Raw genomic sequence first — 24,517 nt, forward strand, 5'->3', positions numbered from 1 at the left:
TCTCCATACATAGGGGACTACTTTAGCCAGCACCACGTCGGTTGTGTCTTCATCAGTGGATGTTGGTGGACGTCTACTTCTCGGTCGGCCCACAGACACTTCTAGTCATTTTGAATTTGTTAATAAGTTTGGCAGCAGTGTCGTGCGCGATGTGCTCGCCATGTTTCTTGTTAAAGTTCATCGCGACCGTGTGACAGCTTCCTGATCCAGCCATGAGAATGATTTCACTATATTCTTCTGTTGTCAAAGGCGTTCTTAAAGGCCTCGTTGATGCGTGTGGGGAGTGAAAGCTAGCTCGTCTGGTCCGATCCCACAGAAGAGCTACTGTAGCACAAGTTGCTGGAAAAGTTCATACTGGCTATGATAGAAAGGAGTCAGAACACACAGTGCGTTGCAGCTTGCTACGTATGGCGCTACGTAGCTGCAGACCGGTTACAGCGTGCCTGTGCTGACCCTGTCCACCACTGAAAGCACCTACAATGGGCACGTGAGCATCAGAACTGGACGATGGCGCAATGGGAGACGTCGGACTGGTCTGATCAATCACGGTTTCTTTTACATTGTGTGAAGGCCGGGTGCGTGTGTGTCGCTCACCTTGAGAAGAGATGGCACCAGGATGCACTATGGGAAGAAGGCAAGCTGGTGGAGGCAGTGTGATGTTCTGGGCAATGTTCTGCTGGGAAAACTTGGGTCCTGGCATTCATATGGATGTTACTTTGACACGTACCACCTACCTAAACACTGTTACAGACCAAGTACACCCCTTCATGGCAATAATATTCCCTAACAGCAGCGGCCTCTTTCAGCAGGGTAATGCGTCCTGACACGCTGCAGAAACGTTCAGGAACAGTTTGAGTAACATGACAAAAGAGTTCAAGGTGTTGACTCGGCCTCCAAATTCCCCAGATCTCAATCCGATCGAGCGTCTGTTGGATGTTCTGGACAAACAAGTCCGATCCACAGAAGCCCCACTTCGCAACTTGCAGGACTTAAAGAATCTCCTGCTAACGTCATGGCACCAGATATCACATCACACCTTCAGAGGTCCTGTCCGAGCTGGGGGGGGGGGGAACTTACACAATGTTATGGCCGATCAGTGTAAACCAAGTTTTGCTAAAAAAAGTGTTAATTTCACCTATGTGTGGAGACTTTTGGGACACCCTGCTGTAGTGTGCTAAAAGAAAAGGGAAAAAAGGATCTAAAGATGGCTCTGTGTTAGTGTGTGTGTGTGTGTGTGTGTGTGTGTGTGTGTGTGTGTGTTTTAGTTCAAATAATGAGCTACGGGACTTGTTTATATCTGCGTTTTAGAAATTTAGATCTTTGCTGCTTGCTGCGTCCCACCATCCTCACAGTTGATTATTTTCCTGTAACAGCATGCCCTGGTTATTATGATTTTATGATTTATTCCTAACATTTTAAGCTGTTTAGGGTTTGAGACCTCAGAGATGGCTCTGTGTTCACGGATCATGTGTTTTTTAATGAAAAATAAATAAGGGGTTAGGTGTTCAAATCACAAAGAGTGATGTGATGTGAAATCCTGCACAATTGGCTGAACTATCCAAGTGCTTGGTGTACAACATGATGATGATAAAATTATTATTATTATTATTATTATTAATCTTGCCTAAATCCACCCTGATTTACAGGCAGGTTAAGAGGTTATGGGGCAGGACATGTAGCTCTAATCAAAAACTAAAAACTCCTGGAAATGAAAACTTTCCTACACCCTCTCCTCCACATCAACGCAGCTTTCTTCCGTTTTTCCATGTCATTTCCTGTAATAAAAAAAAAAAAAAAAAGAGGAAAAAAAAAGATGGTGGTCAAAGCTGAAGAGAAGCAGCTGACTCGTTAGAAAAGATGTGAGGAGTTAAAAGTTTGGCTCTCGCCGAGACTAGTTTAATTAGCTGCTGGTGGTGGATGTGGGTGTCGTCGCGGCTGCTGCAGAGGACGGGAAGTGAACAGCTATGGACGGACTGCGTCTTGTGCACAAGGTGAGTCCTGCACTAGCCACACACACGCACACACATATGTGTGTATAAATATATATATATATAAAAACACTGTGGCCAATGAAAATGGCTTCCGAAAGCGCTAGGTAAGTCGCCAATGGCCTGCGCAGTGCAACACTCCTGATAGTTAGCTTACTATCATAAGCTAACCGAGGAGAAACTTCTCCAGCAGCCGTTGGACGGCGTCAGAGCTCGACGCCTGGAACGAGGTGGCTTCCATAGCGCTTGTTTAGGAGCCCGTGAATATCTGGAGAATTGTCTGGTTTGAGGTTTGTTTGTTTGTGGTGCTAACGTTCGCTTCCTCTCAGCTTTTGACTAGCCTCTGTGAGTGACAGCTCGGTCGACCAATCAGAGCGCAGCTTCGCATCCGACGCTCTTCCTCTTCTAAATGTCACTCTCAGACAGTCAGGCGTTCAAGTCTGTGGTGTGTATTTTACCACTTGGTTTCTTTCTCACATGAGACCACAAGACGTCTCAGCAAGAGCTGTTGAGTAAACAACTTGCTGTTTTGTCTTGTTTTTGTTTTGTTTTTAGGAGTAATAAATAAACAAAACAACAAATAAACAGCATGGTTTATGTACCAGCTGCGTAAGACACAGGCCGAGTGGGTAGAAAGGAAGCAGGTTCTGCTAGGTTCTGGACAACATCTCAAACATTTACTGATCATGTAATAAAGAGGCTGGAAATGAACTTATCTACGACCACGTGGTCGATTAGCTTGACCTGTGGTGGGGTTGAGCTGGTACTCGGTCAAACCAAGCTGGTATCTTTCTGGTATCTCAGCAGGTATTCAGGAGAGCTTAATGTCCCGGCTCTAGAGAAAACCGACCACACATCCTAGTACTGCGTATACCGATTATGTAAGTCATATTTTTAGAAATTCCTAACATTGCTTGTCATCAACACGAGATCCCTGCCTCCAAAATCTGCCCAGGGTTCTCGTTATTAACGCGTGATGAAGTTATTTTTATTTCTTCTCGCTTGTGGCGTTTTATATTGTTCTTATCAGAGAGCAACAAACGATTTGAACGTGCAAAGGCGTATTGAGACTGACCGGTCTGTCTCATCGTCATACTCGAAGGAATAGTTCAGAAGTAGTGTGTGAAACGTTGCCTTATTTGTTAGGCGAAGTGTACCGACAGGCGGTAAGAGACCTGGACTAAAAGATTAAAGCGCTGCCGCATCGCTCTGATTAGACTGAGAATAATTAACGTTGGTGCCAGCAGGCAGTCAAATGGCAGTGGAGTTAATGTAGGAAACCGCTATCCAAGGTGAAATATTAGACTTCCTTCTGTCCGTTTTCTATACCGTGTGTCCTTGCACGGGGAACCTGGAGCCTTTCCCAGGGAGCATGGGGCACAAGGCAGGGTACACCCTGGATGGGTTGCCAATACATGCATCGCAGGGCACAATCACATACACGTCATACACTATAGATACTTTTGGACGTGCCAATCAGCTTACCATGCATGTCTTTGGACTGGGAGAGGAAACCAGAGTACCCAGAAGAAACCCCCCATGTAAGAGGGCACGGTGGCTTAGTGGTTAGCACGTTTGCGTCGTACCTCCAGGGTTTGGGGTTCAAATCCCACCTCCACCCTGTGTGTGTTGAGTTTGCATGTTCGGGTCAGCAAAACCTTTGTTATTTGTACTTAACAGACCATGTGCCTACTATTTAGAAGAATGTCCTGAACAGTCGTTTGCTTCTATGCCAGCTCTATAAATATTTGCCTTACAGAATATTTTGGGCAATGATATTTGGCGTACAGTTCTGCAACCCAAACATTTTTGGGTTGTTTTTTTTCGAGATCTCAAATTGAATACATCATGTCAGGGAAAATGACATGATTCCGTCATGTGTTCTCAGGGAGTTTCCCCTTGCTACTGTCACCACTGGCTTGGTCGTAAAGGATATAAATCCACATGCGGGTTTCTGTAGCCGTGTTACAACATATTAAAATTAAAAGCAGCATGTAAACAGAGATGAATTGAATACTGGCATGACTTGAGACCGAAACAAGTCAAATCGTGAGTATGATCAATAAAATCTACAGCTTGCTACACATTACCAGGTATTGAAATGTGTGATCAGTTGTGAAACTGACGGAGAGGTTTACAAAATAATAGACGGTAGCAAGAAATGCCTTTGACGTGCCTTTATCCTTAATTAATAAATGAAGTCAGGACACTATGTTCACTTTGTGGGTTTTTTTGTTCTCTTCACAGTTGTAAGATGTTTGCATGAAAGTTGGCCAGGGGTTTGGCCCTCCATCCTGCATTGACCATGGCGGACTCCGTCGCCTTTTACACTGAGCCATGTATGGAAACTGAGCCAGAATGCAGCACAGGGTAAATATCCTAATACGTGTTATTTTTCTTTCTTTTTTTTTTCTTTCTTTTTATTGGAAAGCCAACATAGCTTCATTTCATTATTGTTTTTGAAACAAAAAAAAAAAGCTTACGGTACTGCTTGCTACCTGCAGAACGCTGTAACTGGAAATAAAACGCTTCATAAGTGTAGAGAACTGTCTGCCCTTCCCAGTCTTCCCTATAAACATTAAAGTGAATTATAGCTTTGTACCTGCTACGGTTCTTCACTGATTTATCGAGTACTGCTGTGAGATTTCAGCACGCTGGATGTTCTCTACTATGCTAACGGACATGACTACAAACTACCGGAGCTGCTAAAACAGTGCACTGTGTAGTAAATAGGGTGCGGTTTGGACATGCTGTTAGTTTGCGTGAACTTAATTAATAATGATTGATCTAGAGCGTTCTGGAGCGTTAACGTTTAAACGGCTGTTTCTCTGTAATCTAATAACGAATAGTAGCGCATTCAATTCGGCAATCTGTAAACCAGGGGTGTCCAATCTTATCCGGAAAGGTCCGGTGTGGACGCAGGTTTGCATTCCAACCAAGAAGTAGTCCCACCTGAGTCTATTGAAAGCCAAGATCAGCTGATTAAACAGGTGGAGTCAGGTGTGGCTAGTGCTTGGTTGGAATGAAAACATGCACCCACACCGTACCGTTCCGGATAAGATTGGACACTCCTGCTGTAAGCAGTAACGAAACAGAGGCGTTTCCTTGCCAAACAGCTGGTTTGTGTGTCTGATTTAAATAACGAGGTTAATAATTGAATGCATTGAGATCTGTATGTGAAATTTTTCATTGCAGTGCCATCAGTGATGGTGCTTCTGAGGAGCCCAACGAGAAAAAAGCCAACCATGAGCGCTGTGTGAACGTGGGACGACGACATGTTGACTGCTGGTGTAGGTATTCGTTTGTTACAAATTTTAAACCTGACTTTTAAACTTGATGCAGTGGCAGGCTAGTGTGACGGGAGATGTTTTTGCAGTGTCATAAAAACGAGGCTAATGTGCGTTCTTGCGTTATTGTTTGTGTAGTCTGTGAAGAATGTAAGGAGTATTTCCTAGAGGAATGTCTAGTCCATGGCCCGCCTGTGTTTGTGCCTGATACGCCCACCGCGCTTGGAGTGCCTGATCGTGCAGCTCTCACTGTGCCTTCGGGGATTCGGATCGTTAGGGAAGGCGTGGACGTGGACGTGTGCTGCATGGATGAGAATATCCCGAAAGGAGCTCTGTTTGGCCCCTACCAAGGCCAGCTCGTAGGAGCCCAGGACAAACCGTCAGGAACGTACTCTTGGATGGTACGTGTTTTTAAATATTACTTCAGAATCAGACTTTTTAACCTAAATCTTAATCCTGGTTCCTGTTCACCTGGTAAATTCTGGTCGGCTTCTTTTAGATTGTCGATGAGGACAACACTTACAAAACTATCGATGGATGTGACGTAACTAAAGCAAACTGGATGAGGTAAACATCAACGGTCCTCTCTGACCGCTTGTGACGAATTCATGCACAAGTGTCCTCACTTGCTAAGAGCTAACTCCAGTCCCACCCCCACCCCCATTCATTTTTTTTCCCCCATGTTTTTATTTTTTATCAGATACATCCGGAAGTCTTCAGAGGAGGGTGAGAGAAACTTGAGTGCGTTCCAGCACGGTGAACATATTTACTTCCGAGTGTGTCGCAGAATGGCGGTCAGGGAGAGGCTTCGCGTGTGGTACAGCGACGAGTACGCAAAACGTCTACAGGATATGTGCGAGGGCAGTCCCAACCGCAAGGCGGACACAGGTGAGCTGTCTCCTGCTGTCCCTCATGAAACTGTTTCTCGTCGTTTTATTCTGATCGGGAGGAGAAAGATCGATTGGGTGTGCGCTACTGAGTGGACGTTCGGATGCGTTCTTGAAACAGACCTCCAACGAGCGAGTATTTGAAAATCCTAGTAGTTCGTTCGTACATATCCAGAGAGGTACTGTCTCTATATAACGCAAATTTAAAGAGCAACACCAACAAGCTATGGGTCAAATTAAAGGAAGTACCAACATAAACACATTACATTGCTGGTATTTGGTAGACGCCCTTATCCAGAGCGACCTACATTCATATCTCATTCATACATCTGAGCAATTGAAGGTTAAGGGCCTTGCTCAAGGGCCCAACAACGGTAGCTTGGTGGTGCTGGGGTTTGAACTCACGACTTTCCGAGCAGTAGACCAACATCTTAACCACTGAGCCACCACTGCCCCGTGGCTTGGAAAGGTTTTGGTTGACCAGGAGCCACCAGAAAAGCTTTTCTAGGTTCTACAAGTCTCAGGAACTGAGAGATACGTACCATTCTTCCAAAAGATATTCCTTTAATTGGTTTTTTGATGATGATGGTGGTGGTGAAGAGGTTAGGTTGAGATCTGGTTCCTGTGTAGTCCTTAGTACATACATATGATGTACATACTCATCAAACCATCCGTCATCTCATTTCAAACTGAAGTGCTGATAGAGATGTGTCTCCACTTTTCATTCTTCCTTACATTCTCCTTGGATGCGATGCCAGCACACACATTCACACCTGGGGGCGGTTTAGTCACAAGTGCACTTACTGGCATGTTTTTGGGTGGTTGGGAAGAAAAGAGAGAACCTGGAGGACACAGGAAAGCGACACAGACCGGGGAGAACGTGCGAAACTCCAGACAGACGGTAACCCGAGCTCAGGGTTGAGCTGTGAGGCAGCACTGCTACCTGCTGTACCCCTGTGCTACCTGTGTAATATGAAGTAGTAATTAAATAGTTTAGCAATAATTCCTTCAATACATTTGAAGTAAGTGTACCCGAATTAAGTCATGTCCTTTACACTACATGCACGACCATTTAGGATTTCCTAATGATGATGAGGTTTGATGTACACTTTCTTAGTGATTAAATTAAGCCTGTTCTGCTGTTTACTTTAAACAGATGAGTACTTGACTACAGATTTATTTGAAATTACTCAGTTAATTAATATACATTTCATAAAATTTTATCAAGCTGTTAATGACGTGCCCTTTCATTTTCTTAATATACACATATTATATATTTCTAACGCATTGTTACATGTTTCAGTTGATTAGAAACAAAGTCTCTCTGTCTCTCTTGGTCTCTCTCTCTCTCTGTCTCTCTGTGTCTCTCTCTCTGTGTCTCTCTCTCTGTGTCTCTCTTTCTGTGTCTCTCTCTTTCTGTGTGTGTGTCTCGCTCTCTCTCTGTGTCTCTCTCTGTGTCTCTCTCTCTTCGTCTCTCTGTCTCTGTGTGTGTGTGTCTCTCTCTCTCTCTGTGTCTCTCTCTGTGTCTCTCTCTGTGTCTCTCTCTGTGTGTCTCTCTGTGTGTGTGTCTCTGTGTCTCTGTGTGTGTGTGTCTCTCTCTCTGTGTGTGTCTGTGTCTCTCTGTGTGTGTGTGTCTCTCTCTCTCTGTGTATGTTTCTCTCTGTGTGTATGTCTCTCTCTGTCTTTCTCTCTGTGTCTCTCTCAGTGTGTATGTTTCTCTCTCTCTCGGTCTTTCTCTCTCTCAGTGTCTCTCTGTGTCTCTCTCTGTCTCTCTTTCTCTGTGTGTGTCTGTGTCTCTGTGTGTGTGCATGTCTCTCTCTCTCTCTCTCTCTCTCTCTCTCTCTCTCTCTCTCTCTCTCTCTCTCTCTCTCTCTGTTGCATACATGTGAGCAGTACTTATTTGAATTTTAAGACTGAAGTGAACCCACAGGTTCTTTTGAGAGATCCGCCAATGAATCAGTAATTGATCAGTAATTTCCCTGGTGTTGCCCTTTAAGCTTCTTAAATGATCCTGTGTAATTGAATATTAAATATTCTAAATATACATTAAGATATAAAATATGCATGAAGATTCTATATAACGTTTATCAAAGGGACAAACCATAAATACTCTGTCAAATATATTCCTATTTTAGATTTCTTAGTAAAAATCCACCGTCTGATCGAACATATAAATATAGTTGACCATCAGTTTGTAATGTGAGCTTTAACACCTTTTGTCAACAATAAAAAACACACAGAGGAAATGTTCCTGGCCGTTTATCTGCAGTGATTAACAGGTAAGTAAAGTGTTTTTGTTTGTTTGTTTGTTTGTTTGTTTGTTTGTTTTTTCCTTCATCCCTATTGTCTGATGTGTTTTGTTTAGTTTTTTTTTTTTTTTATTAATAAGTTTCATGTTAGCCTTACCTATACTGAGCTTTGTGGGGTTTGTTTTTTGTTCAGGGATAAATTCAGAAGACGTCACCCAACACCAAGAAGAAGCTAAAGGCCCAGTTCTTCGCTCGACTATACATGGAAGGAGAACCCTCATAAAGCACGGGAGCGACGAGGCAGATAGCCAGCCTCAAGTGAAGAAGAAAAAAATCGATCTCATATTCAAAGATGTCGTAGAAGCATCGCTGGAAGCAAGCCAATGTCAGAACAATCCACTAAACAGCACTCTATCATTACCAAGACCAAGAGCACAGGTCAGCAGTGTCTTCAGCCAATCCGGTACATTTTCACCAAATGTAGTGGAGACAATCCTGGGCCAGACTGAGAGAAAAGTGCCTCATGTGGCCTGTGGACTTGTGCCTGTAAAACAGCTAGAGAGCAGTCTTGAAAGATATGTCAAAGTAGAAGATGCACAGGAGGAGCCCAAGATGATTAGTGAAGGCCCATCGACATCTTTTTGCCCGAACTGTGTTAGACTGAAGAGACGTATACGTGAACTGGAAGCAGAGCTTCTTCATTTTAAACAACAAGAGCAGACCGAGACATTGTGCTTGCCCCCATCCGAATCCCTGCCGGGCGATGACCTGAGAGGTAGGTTTACACACGGACGGCAACTCGGCCGTGGAATTGTCATGCTGTATTGGATTACTGCTGATAATTTACTTATTCGAGATGTCCGTATGCTGATCCTGTTCTTGCTCTTGTCTATTCTATACCACTGTAAACCTTTAATAGACGTATTAAATATTTGGCGAAAAAAACCGAAACCATTGTCTGCTCGTTTGCTGTCTGATTATCTATGTCTGATTAACGACATGCCGTGGTGTGCTTTTGAAATCGGAAGAGTATTGACGTTGAATTAGTTTAAACAATCCCAAATTAGACTTCAGTGCAAGTTTCTGCCGTAGGACATCATGCGAGCGGCCTAGGGAGTTGGAAATAACGTCCGTTTCGGAGAGATTTGTCTTAAAGGGGTATAGCGTTCAAATAGGATCCGCAAAATGTGCGTGAAATCATATTTCCGAATTCTGTTCTCTTGCAGTGGTGGAGGCTATGACGCCCACTCCAGCCGGGATGGAGGAAGATGACCAGGATGTCGACTCTGCAGATGAATCCATAACCGCTGACATGATCGTAGCCGCCGACGACTCGTCGAAGCTGTCCGTCAGCCCGGGTCGGCGAATCCGCCGCTTTAAACAAGAGTGGCTCAAGAAGTTTTGGTTCTTGCGTTATTCTCCGACGTTGAACGAGATGTGGTGCCACGTGTGCCGACAGTACACCGTACAGTCGTCAAGGACTTCCGCTTTCATTATCGGGTCCAAGCAGTTCAAGATCCACACCATCAAGCTTCATAGCCAGAGCAATCTCCACAAGAAATGTCTGCAGTTGTACAAGCTACGCATGCATCCTGAGAAGACGGAAGAGATGTGTCGGAACATGATCACGCTGTTCAACGCCGCTTACCATCTCGCGGTCGAAGGGCGGCCGTATTCCGACATCCGGCCCTTGGCAGAGCTGTTAAAAAAGTGTGAACTTAAGGTAGTCGATCAGTACATGAACGAGAGCGACTGCCAGATCCTCATCCACCACATTTCCCGAGCGTTTAAAGAGGACTTGGTGGAGAAGATCCGTCTCTCCCCTTTCCTTGGTGTAATCATGGATGGCCAAAATGATGATTTGCTAGCCGACACCGTTGCGGTTTATGTGCAGTTCATCACCACAGAGGGTCCGCCTGCTACTGAGTTTGTCTCCTTACAGAGACTGAGTGGTAGCTGTGTAGATGGATACCTTCAAGCTGTTGACCGTGCCTTTGGTGACCTAGGTCTACGGCTACAGGACATGCTCGTGGTTGGCTTGGGAATAGATGGTTCCAACATCTCTTCTAGTCTTCGGGCAAACCTCTACATAGCCATACGGAAGACCTTTCCGTTCGTATTGTGCCTGCCGGTAATGATTCATCGCCCCCATCTAGAGATACTGGATTCCATCTGTGGGAAGGAGCTTTCATGTTTAGATGACTTGGAGAACAACTTGAAGCATTTGTTGAGCTTCTATCGGTACTCCCCTCGTATGATGACCGAACTGAGGTCAACCGCGCCTACTCTGTCTGAGGAGACGGAGTTTCTCGGGGATATACGAGCAGTCCGGTGGATCATAGGTGAGCCTAATGTCCTAAACGCTCTCATCAAGGACTATCTCGAAGTGGTGAGCCATCTTAAAGGCATCAGCGGTCAGACCCAGAGGGCAGACGCAGCCGCCATTGCTCTTTCTCTTCTGCAGTTCCTGATGGATTACCAGTCTGTGAAGCTTATCTATTTCCTTTTGGATATCATTGCTATTCTGTCACGCCTTGCCTTCAACTTTCAGGGAGATTATCTACTGGTTTCTCAAGTAGATGCCAAGATTGTGGAAGCCATTCATGAGATTGGTCAGCTAGTCGATTCTCCAGGAGAGTACCTGCAAGAGTTTGAGGACAATTTTCGCGAGAGCTTCAACGGCGTGGACCTCAAGAACCTGCGGGTGGCCGAATCGAAGTTCCAGTCCATCCGGGAGAAAATCTGCCTGAAGACCCAAGGGATTCTGGCCCAGCGTATCGATAAGCACAGCCATTCTGTTGTACAGGCTTGCAAGGTGCTCGACCTGTCCTCATGGCCACGCAGTAGGGATGACCTCCAAAGCTACGGAGAGGAAGAGATCCTCGTCATCTTTGACCACGTGGAGACGATTCCCTCGTCGGGTCGTGAGCTGTCACACGACCGAGTGGATTTGCGCGGAAGCCTGATAAGAGAATGGAGGGATCTCAAAGCTGACTACTTTAGCATGAATTGTTTTAAGGAAGTGATGAGTCATGTCTGCAAATATAAGCAGCGCTTTCCTTTGCTCAACCAAATCCTGCAGTTGTTGAGGGTCTTGCCGACGTCGACTCTCTGCTGCGACAAAGGACGAGAGGCTTTGCACAAAGTAAGAAGGAACAACCACTCGAGACTGACTCTGGAACAGATAAACGACCTGCTCACGTTGGCTGTTAACGGGCCGCCTATCGCCAACTTCGATGGCAAGAGGCCGCTAGACAGCTGGTTTGAGGAGAAGTCGGGGAATAGTTACACGCTTTCTGCAGAAGTGTTGAGCAGACTATCCCACACTGAACAAAAACCTGTGCTGCACTCCATGGACGTGAATTCAGAGTTTTATCCTGGTATTTGACTTCAACCTGCGTTTCAGCCAATAATATTCCAAAAAGCCATCTCAGTGGGCGTGAACTGACCAGGTGCTGTTATGTGATTGGCCAATATGAATGACATTGGCTCTGCTGCTACAATGGCCTGGTCAGCAATCCTTTATTCATACAATTCATTTATTTAAAAATAAAAAAAAAATAGTATGAATGCCTTTGCAGGGCTTTGGCACTTACACACTTAAACCTATTCTGGAATGTGTAATTATTTTATGCGATTTATTATAATTTTTTTTTTTTTTTTGATGCTCCAAAGACAAAGAAAGCACTTATTTCTTAGGTTGAATGAAACGAATAATCGATATCTATAAAAAAGGATATTCCATTTTGTGGATTTTTCTTTTTCTTGTTTTTCCACTTCAGCGTGTCCAATATTTGCTTGAATATGCACAGTTATGCCTGAGTTGCTTGCGTACCCGAGAACCTGGTTTTTCTACTATAAACTGTATGGTTTCACTTTCTTCATCGTATGAGAATTATGTAAGCTTTTAATTACGCCATGTTTAAACCATTTAAGTAGAAAGGGTTTTCTTTTTACGACCTTTCTTGCTACTAAGCTTTCTCTTTGATTGTTCAATTCAAGCTAATAGCATTATTTTGATTAAAAGTAATTTTCTTGATTTTTAAAAAAAAAAAAATTTAGTTTTTTTTTTTTTTTTTTTTGCTTCGGAGGACCCTTATATAGACTTACGGGCCGTAATGCATTACGAAATTGTAGCCCTGCATGACGCGGTTTATTGGCAATCGTTAAGCGGTTTGAAATGCAATATGCAAGATGCTCATGCCTTATACTCGACTCATGTTTTAATCCGAATTTGACTGTTCCTGTCATGTTCTCGTTCTTCTGTTTTAGACTATATACCTTCTGTCAGTGAGCTATCATCTGGGACATTTCAACATCCAAACAAAGAGATGTCTTGAAGATTTTTAATAGTGTAAGAATAAAGATCCTGAAGAGATGATATTGTGCTCGAGTACCTCGAGATGTATCTTTTCACAACGTGAAATCATTTTTTTTTTTTTTCTTCTTCTTCCTTTTTTTTTTGGATTTACCACTAAATATTATTGTTCACATGCGCAATGTATTATCATGCATTTATTCTCAGTTTCTAAATACTGAAGAGTTAGGACACTTTTATGCTCTAGTGAGGAATACTATGGATTTAGATCTTTAAAATACCTAAACATGATAATGAATGTTTTTTTTGTGGGGGGGGGGGTTCTTTTTTTTTTTTTTTTTTTTAAATTACCGATCACAGGTGATTTATTTAGCGTTTATATAGACAAAAAGAAACGAACAGAATTTGTAATGCTGCTTTAAAAGTCCGTTATTGCCAAAAGTTTCTACTGAAATAACGAGAATGCGCGTCGAATCTTAACATTTTTGCAATCACTTTTAATTCTGTTCTCTGATATATCGCATTTTAAAGGGCACATAAACGGGGAATATGGCCTTATGCAGTATATTTTGTTGAGATTTGTCTCGTGACAAATTTGATACAGTAATATTGCATGTTATCTGCACAGCAAGATGTTTTGTTTTTTGTTGTTTTGTTGTTGTTGTTTTGTTTTTTTTTAAACAAGAGCCTTTATGCAAGTATTGATAAGTTTCGGTTGTTATTTTGTAATATTGGCATTTTACAGACCTATACAACCTGGCATGCGTTATTATTCATAGCTTCAGAAAGGTTTTCCACACAATTTGATGATCATTTACGCAGCTCACATACCGTGTGCAAAAAGCTTTACCGGGAGGGGAAAAAAAAATCATTTGCATCATTTAATATTTTCAATACGTTTTATGATAAACCTTTATACTTCCAACAGTGTATATTAGATACGTACCTTTTTTGATGGTGTTAATAATAAACATTTTAACGCCATATCATTCCTTGGTTTTAGTTCTAGTTAAGGTCTAATTTAATGGTGTAATGGTTTTCTACAGAATAATACTGCAGTGTATGTTTTTTTTTTCGTTTTGTTTTGTTGTTTGTTCTTGAATGTACAGACTGTTACCTCAGATGTGCAGTGAAATGGATAATTGTGGTACCTAGCTGTATTATTCAACCAAATGTAATGTGGTGGTGGTTTAATTTTTTGTTATTATTATTGAGTAGTAGTGTTCGTATTTGTTTAGTGTGGGTTTCTTTCTTCATGGTGGTCTTGAACAGCCATCACTGCACACGTCTTCCTTGTTTGGAGATTGATTGATTTTGGGATTTTTCGATGGGGATTTACCTTTCGTTATTTTATTTTATTTTATCTTTGGCACGAAGACACACATTTGCTTGTACCTTAATTACCAGAATGTTATTCTATTTCTCCCGTTCTTTAAAGATCATAAAAGAAGCCGAGAAAGCATCCATATTATTTATTCACGACGTTTTGTATCGATACTTTACCCTGTGCTCTTGGTGTTTTGTCTGGATCAGCAAAAAGGAACAATTTTAGATTCATATACAGATGTTTCAGTGTGAATGATGCATTTTGGTGTTTTGTTCTCTTTTTTTTTTTTTTTTTTTCTTTTCTTTTCTTTTTTCTTATGAAGTCAACCAATTTGTGTCATCAAATATAAGCATTTACACAGCTCTATACATCACCGACTTGGGATTTTGCATGAATACATTGTAACACTGGAAATACATAACTATAAAGTATATGTGAACTTAAGGAGTGAGTTGCATATATGTATGTGTGAGATTATGTACTATATATATATATATATATATATATATATATATATATATATATATATATATATATATATATATATATATATATATATATATATAAAAATAAAATGTCCACTCAGAATGCAAGCTTAATAATATATAATTCCACATATAACAGTTTAATAAAGTTGTTTTGTATTTTAGACGTATTCTTTTTGCCGTGTTTGACTTGCTTTCTATGAAAGAGACACCGATGAAATGCTCTTTGTTCATCTGTTCCCAGCTCTCAGGCTGCAGACTGATCCCTGGCATTGAGACAAATGACATGTCATCGTTATCCGTATCAGCCGTGTAGATCTTTTGTGGATATTTGTGCATGAGATGTATGGGAGTGAAGGAAAAGGTAGATTTCCTGAATAGTGTGTTTGAACTGTGCTGAACAAATAGTGTTGAAGCCTGTTGTTGTTTTTGTAGAAAAAAAAAATTCTGTTTTTAGGAAACACTAAAACATGCTTAAGGAGCTGGAGAGAATTGAGGAAGACAGTAATACAAGAGAAATGTTTCTGGCTGGTTGAACATAAACTTCTGTAGCTCTCTAGACTGTTTGCCGTTCGTAATCTTTACTGATTTTCTACATAAAATGTCAAATAAATAAATAAATAACACAATTTTCCTGCAAATTTTAGTTTTCAACGTTACATATTTTAGACCTAAATATTGGAAGATTAAATGTTTTTGGGTTTTTTTTATGTCAGGCGTACTGTTTTAGCCTTTCTTTACTCACGGGCAATCCATTTACTTTTAGTAGTGGAAGGATTATTTACACAGAATCAAAAATCATATCTCATGCAATTTTAAGCAAAAAAAAAAAAAAAAGACAATATTGAAGTAATTTATGCAGGAAAGGGTTGATCTTAATAACTCAAAATAAGTATACACAAAATACTCAAATAATACAAAATACTCAAAATATGTATACGATATGTCAACTTGGACCTACCTAATGTCTGCATGAAATAATCAGAATATTATTGTACATGTTTAATTAGTAACTGTGATGCATCAGTCTGTACAGGATTTCACCTGGAGGGACTGATGTATGAATAGTAAGATTATGATCACCGCAAAAAAACAAACAAAAAAAAAAATCTTTGGGGTCCATGGAAATGGTTTTAAGGTGAAATTTCTGAACCCCTGTATGAGTTCTGAGGAGTATTAATGGCAGAAAGAAACGTTTCAGTTTTGATACCGTGTTCACGTTGCAAGCACAGTAATTAACACTGTGGACTTTATCGAAGATGGGGAAGCTCAATGGAAAAAAATAAAACCCCTCAGTTTAACAGTCAGAATGAGAGCCGTGTATAGTCATACAATAGTTATAAGGCACCCAAACAGTCCAGTTGAGGGGGGGAAAAAACATTTGAATGTCTGTGGCAGAAAGTCTATGGAAAGTCTGACACAGTGCCCTTATTATCTTCCCAGCTGCAGCACAAGATAACTGAATGCTTTTTTTTATCCCCATACTAGCTGCTCTCGTTTACTTATATAACATGTTGTTTTGAAAGATGCCAGTTATTTTTCAGTACTCAAATGTCAGCTCCAAGAAGCTATAAATTCCTGACTGTAGTGCCGTTTAAATCTGCCTGATACCATTGTGTAGTGCCCACACTGAGACCTGTAAGGAATGAGACAATCTGCTTGTGTCTTGTTTCACTGGAAAGTAAACCAGACTTGAATTTATAGAGCTCGTCATCTAGCAGGACTTGAAGGAATATTGACACCCCCCCCCCCCCCCCCGCAACAACTCGAGTTTTCTCACTTTTAATGCGTTTAGCGTGCCGTGATATTGAGCGCAGGCCAGATTTTAAACCACAAATGGGTGTTGAAATTTGGATACATGACTGTACTTAAACAGCACTCGTCTAACCTTGCTCGTTTAAAAAATAATAATAATAATAAAAATAGTAATGTGGACGTGAGGGCGAAGTGAAAGTAGTCCACAGTGTGATTCTGCAGAAATTGACTTTTCAATCAGTATAAACAAATGAATTCTTTTTATTATCGCCGCAAGTCTGTTATAAGATTAGTCCGGACGCTGTTGGGTTTCTGTGTGTAGAGTACCGTGACTCTGGGTTTAGCTGTTGACGAGCAGGGTGATGGGAAAAGGGAGGGGTTTGAGCCCCCATACTGGGCAAAGAATTCAAACAATAACATTGGTACAGCGATAAAACGGACAGCACAGCTCAAGCTTTTTTTGATAGTAGAACACTGTATACGACTGCCACAATCAAATAACATTTAAACATAGTAGGCTAGGTAAAAAAAAAAAATTAAAACAAAGACATACTTATGAAAAAACTGCAAATTCTTGGAGTGTCTATTTCCACTATAAGCCATTAACCACCATTACTGTGGAGTGTGACATCACAAGTGAATTCACTGAACACATGCAGGCGGATATAAAATGTTTTGGCCCCTGGTAAAAAAGACATGACGTGAAGCGCTGTCCTGTTGTATAGTCACAAGTTCAGCACAACGTGAGCGTGTTAATTAACACACAATCAACAGTGTAGATCTTACTTTAATAGTGTGTTGATGCAATCCTTGGGATTTTGCTGTATAATGTACTGTAGTCTCTAGCCAGTTACTCTTTCTTTTATGTTGTTGTTGGTTCTCTTAAATGAGTACAAATAATTGTCTTACAATAAATGAGTTGATGGATAGATGGATATACTATCCATCTATCCATCTATCTACTGTGCAAAAGTCGTAGGCACATGCACGGAAACGCTGTAAACAAAGATGCCTTCAAAAATAATTCAATAAAAATTTAAAATAAAATAAAATAAAATACTACAAAGAGCAGCAGACAGTAATAAACTGAACTATTCCGTATTTAAAGTGACCACCCTTTGCTTTAAAAAAAAAAAAAAGAAAGAAAAAAAGAAATCATTAGCAGTGTCAGGCTCATTTATCATTTGTGCAGGAAATTAGCTGGTAAGTTTTTTCTTCTTTAGACTTTGACTGTCACTCGCTTCTTTGTCTCTGCGTGTGAAGCCCAGCAGCTGTCTGAAAAGAGATCCGTTACATAATATGCTGAATTCTTTACTGACACACAAATATTTTTCTGTAACATTCAATTCTGGAAGTGCAAAAGTAATGTTTGGAAATGTACGTTATTTATTTTTATTTTATTTTATTTTGGGGGGGGGGGGCGGTACTGACTCAATAATGAGTCATTAAGTAAATATTTTTATTTAATTTGTTATTATTTTTTTAATAGGGTGTAATAATGAGTCCTTAAGTAAATATTTTATTTAATTTATTATTATTATTGTTTAATAGGGTGCCTAAGATTTTTGCACAGTACTGTAACTAAAAACAAATTATTATTATTATTATTATTATTATTATTATTATTATTATTATTATCACTATTATTATTATTATTATTGGGCCAACGTTTAGCCATCAGTAAGATATTATTTGCCATGAGTGGTGTGGCCTGGGTCAACCCAGTGTGTCTATAACAGCAATCAATGACATCATTCATGCGGGGCAGCAGGGGTGAAACTGGGCGAGAGCAGAGGAGAGATGGCATGAGAAATCTTTGTCCTGAATGGGCTGTGTGTGCAGTGGACTTTTCACTCCTCTCGCCTCAAAACATCAGCAGACACTGTAAACACTGGTATGTACTCTATTAATATCTAACACAACAATTTTATTGCTTTTTTTTTTTTTTTTAAGTGTTGATCTGTCTAATGATACATTTATGTTGATACAGTTATGTTGCATTGATACATTTATGTCGATACAGTTATGTTGCATTGATACATTTATGTTGATACAGTTATGTTACATTGATACAGTTATGTTGATACAGTTATGTTGCATTCACGTTTGGGTTTTTTCTCTGTTTCTGCTCAGCATTAAAGCGAGATGAAATACTCCTTTGGACTTTTCGTGTTAATCTCTTCACTGACCATCAGCGTCTGTAAGTTTACTGACACTTTGGTTAGTCACTGGTTTCCTGCTGTGTTGTGTATGACTCTGGATCTGTGTGTGTGTGTGTGTGTGTGTGTGTGTGTGTGTTTTCTCTTGGAAACAGGCAATAAGCATTACGGAATGCATTATTCCTCTTATAGCGCGTCTCTGCGCTGTTATAAATGCTCGGATTACTACGGTGGCTGGTGTACAAATGTCCAGGACTGCACTTATGAAGACTCGTGTTTGTCTCTGCATGAGAAAGGTGTGGGTCAGAACTTACAGCACACACACACTAACTTACTAAAGTGCTGCGACACAATACAAAAGACCTTGACCTTAGCAGGGGTTCCTAAACTTTTTGGACTAACTCATCCCAAGGCTTGACTGCAATGCATTTGGGTTTTTTTTTGTTTGTTTTTTTTTAAATTATTCTTCCAGAGTTTGAGGATACCTGTAATGTTTGAACGTCTTACTACGTTAGTAATATACATATGTGTAAAGTGCTTGACTAAAAACTAAAGGAATAGACTGGAATAAAGTTGGATTGATGTTCGATATTCGCGGAAATTAAGGGACCGTCTCTAAAGTTACATACGACATTGTTATACACCATTCTAACTTCAATAGCATTTGAAGGGAATGATGTACAGTCACATAACCAACTGGAAAGGGTTCATCTAGGTGTCAGGTATGATGCACACCTTTCAGATTTTTGATATTTATTAAAATAAACTATTAAAGCACATTTAAATTAGACATGAATTTCACTACAGAATGGGCCCATACACAAAATATACCATTATTTAAAGCTCAATAGCATTTGAAGGGAATGACGTACAGTCACACAACCAACTGGAAAGTATTCGCTAGGTGTCAGGTATGACGAACACCTTTTAGATTTTTGATATTTAACTCTACAATGCATGAACAAAAAAAAAACCTTCACGAATGCATAAAGGGGGTCAAAATGACCCGTACTGGATTGAATGGTTTTCTTCAAAAAATAGATGTTCTATTAATGAAATTATATATATATATTATATATTATTATTATTATTATTATTATATATTATATATTATAGTGTGTGTATGTGTGTGTGTATGAATAGCATATATATATATATATATATATATATATATATATATATATATATATATATATATATATATATATATATATATACAGTATCTCACAAAAGTGAGTACACCCCTCACATTTTTGTAAATATTTGATGATATCTTTTCATGTGACAACACTGAAGAAATGACACTTTGCTACAATGTAAAGTAGTGAGTGTACAGCTTGTGTAACAGTGTAAATTTGCTGTCCCCTCAAAATAACTCAACACACAGCCATTAATGTCTAAACCGCTGGCAACAGAAGTGAGTGAGTGCATTATACCTGACACCTAGATGAACACTTTACAGTTGGCTTCATGACTGTACGTTTCCCTTCAAATGCTATTGAGCTTTAAATGATGGTATATTTTGTGTATGGGCCCATGCAGTAATAAAATACATGACAATATTTCTATATGATTTAATAGTTTGATAAATATCAAAAATCTAAAAGGTGTGCATCATAGCTGACACCTAGATGAACACTTTCCAGTTGGTTGTGTGACTGTACATCATTGCCTTCAAATGCTATTGAAGTTAGAATCGTGCGTAACAATGTCGTATGTAACTTTAGAGACGGTCCCTTAATTTCCGCATTTCCCCGAATATGGAACGTCCAACCAACTTTATTCCAGTAAGGAATATACATTGAACTGACTGACCAGTCCAGTGTGAAGTGAATTCTTTTTTCTTCTGTAATTTAATTCAAAAAGTAGAAATTTCATATATTCTAGATTCATTACACATAAAGTGAAATATTTCAAGCCTTTTTGGGGTTTTTTTTTTGGGGGGGGGGGGTTAATCTTGATTACGGCTCATGGAAATCAAAAATCCATGTGACAAAGGAACATCTGTGAAACCTAACTCGCATTAAAATGTTAATCTCGTAATGTTTCTGACCTGCAAGAGAGTTCTGATGTTAGGTTATATTTAACCAAGTAGCTGGTTCAGAAACATTAGCTAATCACTCTACCTCCAACTCCAACAACTGTTTTTGTGACAGGAGGGAAAACAATCCGGCAGTGCATCAGGTACACGGACTGTGACAACTCCCGGCTGAGTCAGATGTTTCCAGCGGTGTCTGGATTTACGTACCGCTGCTGTAACTCTAACTTATGTAACAGCGGGCACAGGGACACGGCCATCCTCAGCCTGTTCATCTCTCTGCTCAGCGTGTGGTGGAGCTGCTGCTGCTGCTAACCTTCTCACTGTATCACAGAAAGTTCTACTCTTCTTACATACAATAATGGTAATAGAATGTGTATCGTAATTGTAACTTGTTCTTTAAATTAACAACCATCTTTTATGTGTTTTAATACAGATACACCCGTCTTCAGAATGCTAACGACTGGTTCTGTCATGTTTTTAATTGAATTTGCTTGTGATGGAAATAAAAATGAAAAGCTCTTCCTGAAATTGAGGCCTGAATATCTTGTCTAAACATATTTGTCTGATGAGTTATGAGTATTTTTGCATTTCAACCTGGTTAATTGGGCAGGTGACTTCTGTTCGCTCTTGGTGTGTGTAATTTTGACAGACCTGTGTCTATTTATCTTCTAATCTTACTTAGCTAGTGCTGGCTAGTGGCTAACAGTTGGTTGTCGGTGTCCTAGGCATAACTTTCACTATGTCCCCACCACTTTTTGAAAAAATGCATATAATAGGTCTGACAGAACTTGATCCAAGCTTTATTATATTCAATTCAGTTTTATTTGTATAGTGTATTTTTACAATAGACATAGTCACAAAGAAGCTTTTACAGAAGATTTTAGACATGCAGCATTTAATATGCATAAGACAAAGCATATTTGCAGAGAATCATTTTCACCAGGTTTCAATGTGAGATACAGTTGTGTGTCATCAGCATAAAAAAATGATAGATTATGTATTTTTATGAAAGATAGACTCAAGGGAAGCATGTACAAAGAAAACAGGATAGGGCCCAGAATGGTGCCCTGAGGTACACCACCGGTGTTTGCTGCAGAGGAAGAAGAGAACCACAAATCTGCACAGAAAATGTCCTCTCTTTCAAGTACGAGGTAAACCAGTTTAGAGCAGCACCCTGGATGCCAACACCACATTTAACCTGATCCAGATTTCGCGATCCACTGTCAAAACGTACGTTTTTCAAAATCTACAGTTTCAATTTCAATTTTAGCAATTACCAATAAGTCCAACTCCTTGGAAGTGAAGTCTAACGTGACCAACAATATTGTTTCTGATTCTGATTTTGATTAAGTAGAAGCAGAGGTCTTGCTCCAGATGATGCTGACATTCTTTGATGATTAATATGCATGGGATTATTGGCTTGATTAATCTCACTGTTGATTCTGGCAAATAAAGACTTCGATTTTCACCAAGGAGTTTGCCTATAGGGGAATGGCTAGTGATGAGTCACCGCTGTGGCAGTCCCACTCATAATCAAATCCCCTTTTAGCGAGTGCAGGCTCGTTCCATCTGCTTCCAGTAGCCAGTGTGTGAAACTCAAAAAATGTTCTCAGCTGCTGATCTTGAACCTTGTTTTAGGGATAGACGCATTCACCTGCAGCTTTGCCATCAGGAGGGTGATGGAACACATTGTAAAACCACCTTGACAAACCAGTCATATGACTGTGCAATGTCATCCTCGTTGATCCAGACAACAGTGGCCCATTCAAGTGCCTTCCATGAGATGCGCTCCGCTACTTTGTCAGACTTGATCTCTTTAGAAGAGAAGTACACTGAGCATGATAGTTAGAAAGCTTGGCACTTCAGTGGATCTCATACTTGTCATGCTTATCAATTTGGCCAATGAGAAGCTTGTTCTGTGACTTGGCCTCTAGTGTGACCATACTGGTATTCATCATTCGTTGTAGCTGGTTGTTGAGGCTTCCTAGTGCTGCAGGAATTGTGGAGATTTGCTGTTGCTGTTCACTGGCTGCATGGCCTTCGGCAGAGTGGGCTTGGCAGAATTAGTTGAAGTCTGCTGCATTAATGTTTTGGTGAAGTCTCCTGTAATGAAGTGGATAGATGGATGCAAGTGCAGACAAAGTAAAGGCCTAAGCAATACTCACAAATGGGAAAGGCAAATGGTCAGGTGATCAGCAAACCGGCTAAATCTAGACAAGACTAAATCAATAAATGTGAAGCTAGGGTCAAAACACGAATCAAGACGCACAGATAACTAAGGCTTGGAATCGGCACAGACTGTCAGAGATTTCACAAAGTAAGGCTGTAAGCCTGGATTATTTAAAGGGAGTATGTGATTGAAAACAGAGCTCCATTAGTACAGTAACACAAACAGAATTATATTTACAAAAAAAAAAGGACAGTATTTACACAGTAGGAATATACACAATATCTAGCAACTAAATCCAAGGGGGACAGACTAATCGTAATCCTCCAAAATGCAAGCTAAGGATCATACACCAAGAAGTCTAAATGATTTACAAATCACAAAGCAAAATACACAGACAAGTGAGCACAAAGCTGAGATTGTCACTCAGTCTGGAATCTGGAATACTAAGGTCATGAACAAACACAAATGCTCAGTGTGGTGTTCTGGGAGATTGATGCTACCAGGCGGGGGGGCTTGTTCCCTGGGCCATGTGATGCCAACTGGATATTCAGGCTTGTAGCAGTGGACCTAGCAGGTGATAAACTGCTCCAAAAACCACCTGTTCAATCACCTTCTCTGGTTGCTAGGGGTTGGGACTCAACCACTACTGCTGCATTTGACTTACCTCATAAGTGGTAATTCGCAGGTTGGAATGGCGTCATTTTCGACCTCAGCAAATTTGACATACAAAGTACAAATCAAATGCCTCTTTTGTTAGCAACAAGCTAGCCGGCTAACTGTGATGAGCGATGTATGTTTTCCTCCTCAAAACAGTGAACTGTATACTCAATGTTTTAGATTTAGCAAGTCAATATGTCTTAACAGGTGTGAGTGCAACAAGACGGTTGTCATTGAGGCAGGACACTGAAGACTTCTTCGGCATGGGGACAATGGTGGTGGCCTTGAAGTATGTTCTCGCTGACATCTTCAACATCTTCCCGTGGCCACCACCACTGTCCCCGTGCCAAAGAAGTCTTCAGTGTCCTGCCTCAATGACTACCGTTTCGTCGCACTCACACCCACCATCATGAAGTGCTTCGAGAGGTTCGTCATGAGGCACATCAAGACCCTGCTGCCCCCCCTCACTGGACCCCCTGCAATTTGTGTATCGTCCCAACCGCTCAACAGATGATGCCATTGCAACCATCCTACATCTGGCCCTCACCCACCTGGACAAAAAGAACACCTACATTTGAATGCTGTTCATAGACTTCAGTTCAGCATTCAGCACAGTCATTCCTCAGCACTTGATTGGAAAGCTGAACCTGCTGGGCTTGAACACCTCCATCTGCAACTGGATCCTGTGCTTCCTGACTGGGAGACTTCAGTTAGTCCTGATCGGGAACACCATCCCCAGCACCACCACACTGAGTGAAATGACAATAAAAGCCACATGACTTGACTTGACTAACTTATTTAAAAGTAAGAAGTGGTACTTTGTTTACTTCTGATGCTGTGGGAAGTCATGTTGATTTGTTGTCACTTCATAAACTGGGAAGGAACTTGTAGTTGAGAAGACTACTCCAAGCTGGGGGGGGGGGGGGGGTCTTTGGCTTTTTCTGGATAGAGGTTGGGAATTACAAGTTGTGACTACAAGTGAAATGAAGCATGAGAGAGAGAGAGGAGTAGTCAAGGAGCCTCAGAACAAAGGCAAACTGTCAATCTGTACATCCATAGTCTGCTCCCAGGATCACTTCCAGTGTCCTGACATTGCAGCTGCTGCTGGTTTAAGAGTGATTGGAAGACATGGATGATATTTCCTTTGGTCTTCAAGCAGCACCAGTGTAACAAAGTCCAGAGTGCTACGTTCTC

General features: G+C 40.7%; 2 protein-coding genes across 4 annotated transcripts; both read left to right on the plus strand.

The window, feature by feature from the left end:
* The first annotated feature begins 1,807 nt into the window (after positions 1–1,807).
* prdm11 (PR domain containing 11) lies at positions 1,808–14,525 on the plus strand. 3 transcript variants are annotated; one of them, XR_008387621.1, is made up of 9 exons: positions 1,808–1,991; positions 4,236–4,358; positions 5,184–5,278; positions 5,414–5,676; positions 5,775–5,842; positions 5,976–6,163; positions 8,605–9,186; positions 9,638–11,921; positions 12,684–14,525. XR_008387621.1 is itself a non-coding variant. In XM_053641067.1 (8 exons), exons 2-8 carry the CDS (start codon positions 4,294–4,296, stop codon positions 11,797–11,799), a joined length of 3,423 nt encoding a protein of 1,140 aa, XP_053497042.1. In that variant the 5' UTR covers positions 1,808–1,991; positions 4,236–4,293; the 3' UTR covers positions 11,800–14,525. The 3 variants fall into 3 exon arrangements, 2 of the variants coding, with proteins under 2 accessions (XP_053497042.1, XP_053497043.1); XM_053641067.1 differs by having other exon boundaries at positions 9,638–14,525; XM_053641068.1 differs by lacking the exon at positions 1,808–1,991 and having other exon boundaries at positions 4,238–4,358; positions 5,184–5,282; positions 9,638–14,525.
* A 3,459-nt stretch (positions 14,526–17,984) lies between these two features.
* LOC128618152 (CD59 molecule (CD59 blood group)) lies at positions 17,985–20,923 on the plus strand. Its single transcript, XM_053641612.1, has 4 exons — positions 17,985–18,190; positions 18,430–18,496; positions 18,611–18,751; positions 20,612–20,923. The coding sequence occupies exons 2-4, from the start codon at positions 18,442–18,444 to the stop codon at positions 20,806–20,808; spliced, it is 393 nt and encodes a 130-aa protein (XP_053497587.1). The 5' UTR covers positions 17,985–18,190; positions 18,430–18,441; the 3' UTR covers positions 20,809–20,923.
* The last annotated feature ends 3,594 nt before the right edge of the window (positions 20,924–24,517 follow it).

The sequence above is a fragment of the Ictalurus furcatus genome, chromosome 14, assembly GCF_023375685.1.
Source record: "Ictalurus furcatus strain D&B chromosome 14, Billie_1.0, whole genome shotgun sequence".
In the NCBI taxonomy this organism is placed as follows: domain Eukaryota; kingdom Metazoa; phylum Chordata; class Actinopteri; order Siluriformes; family Ictaluridae; genus Ictalurus; species Ictalurus furcatus.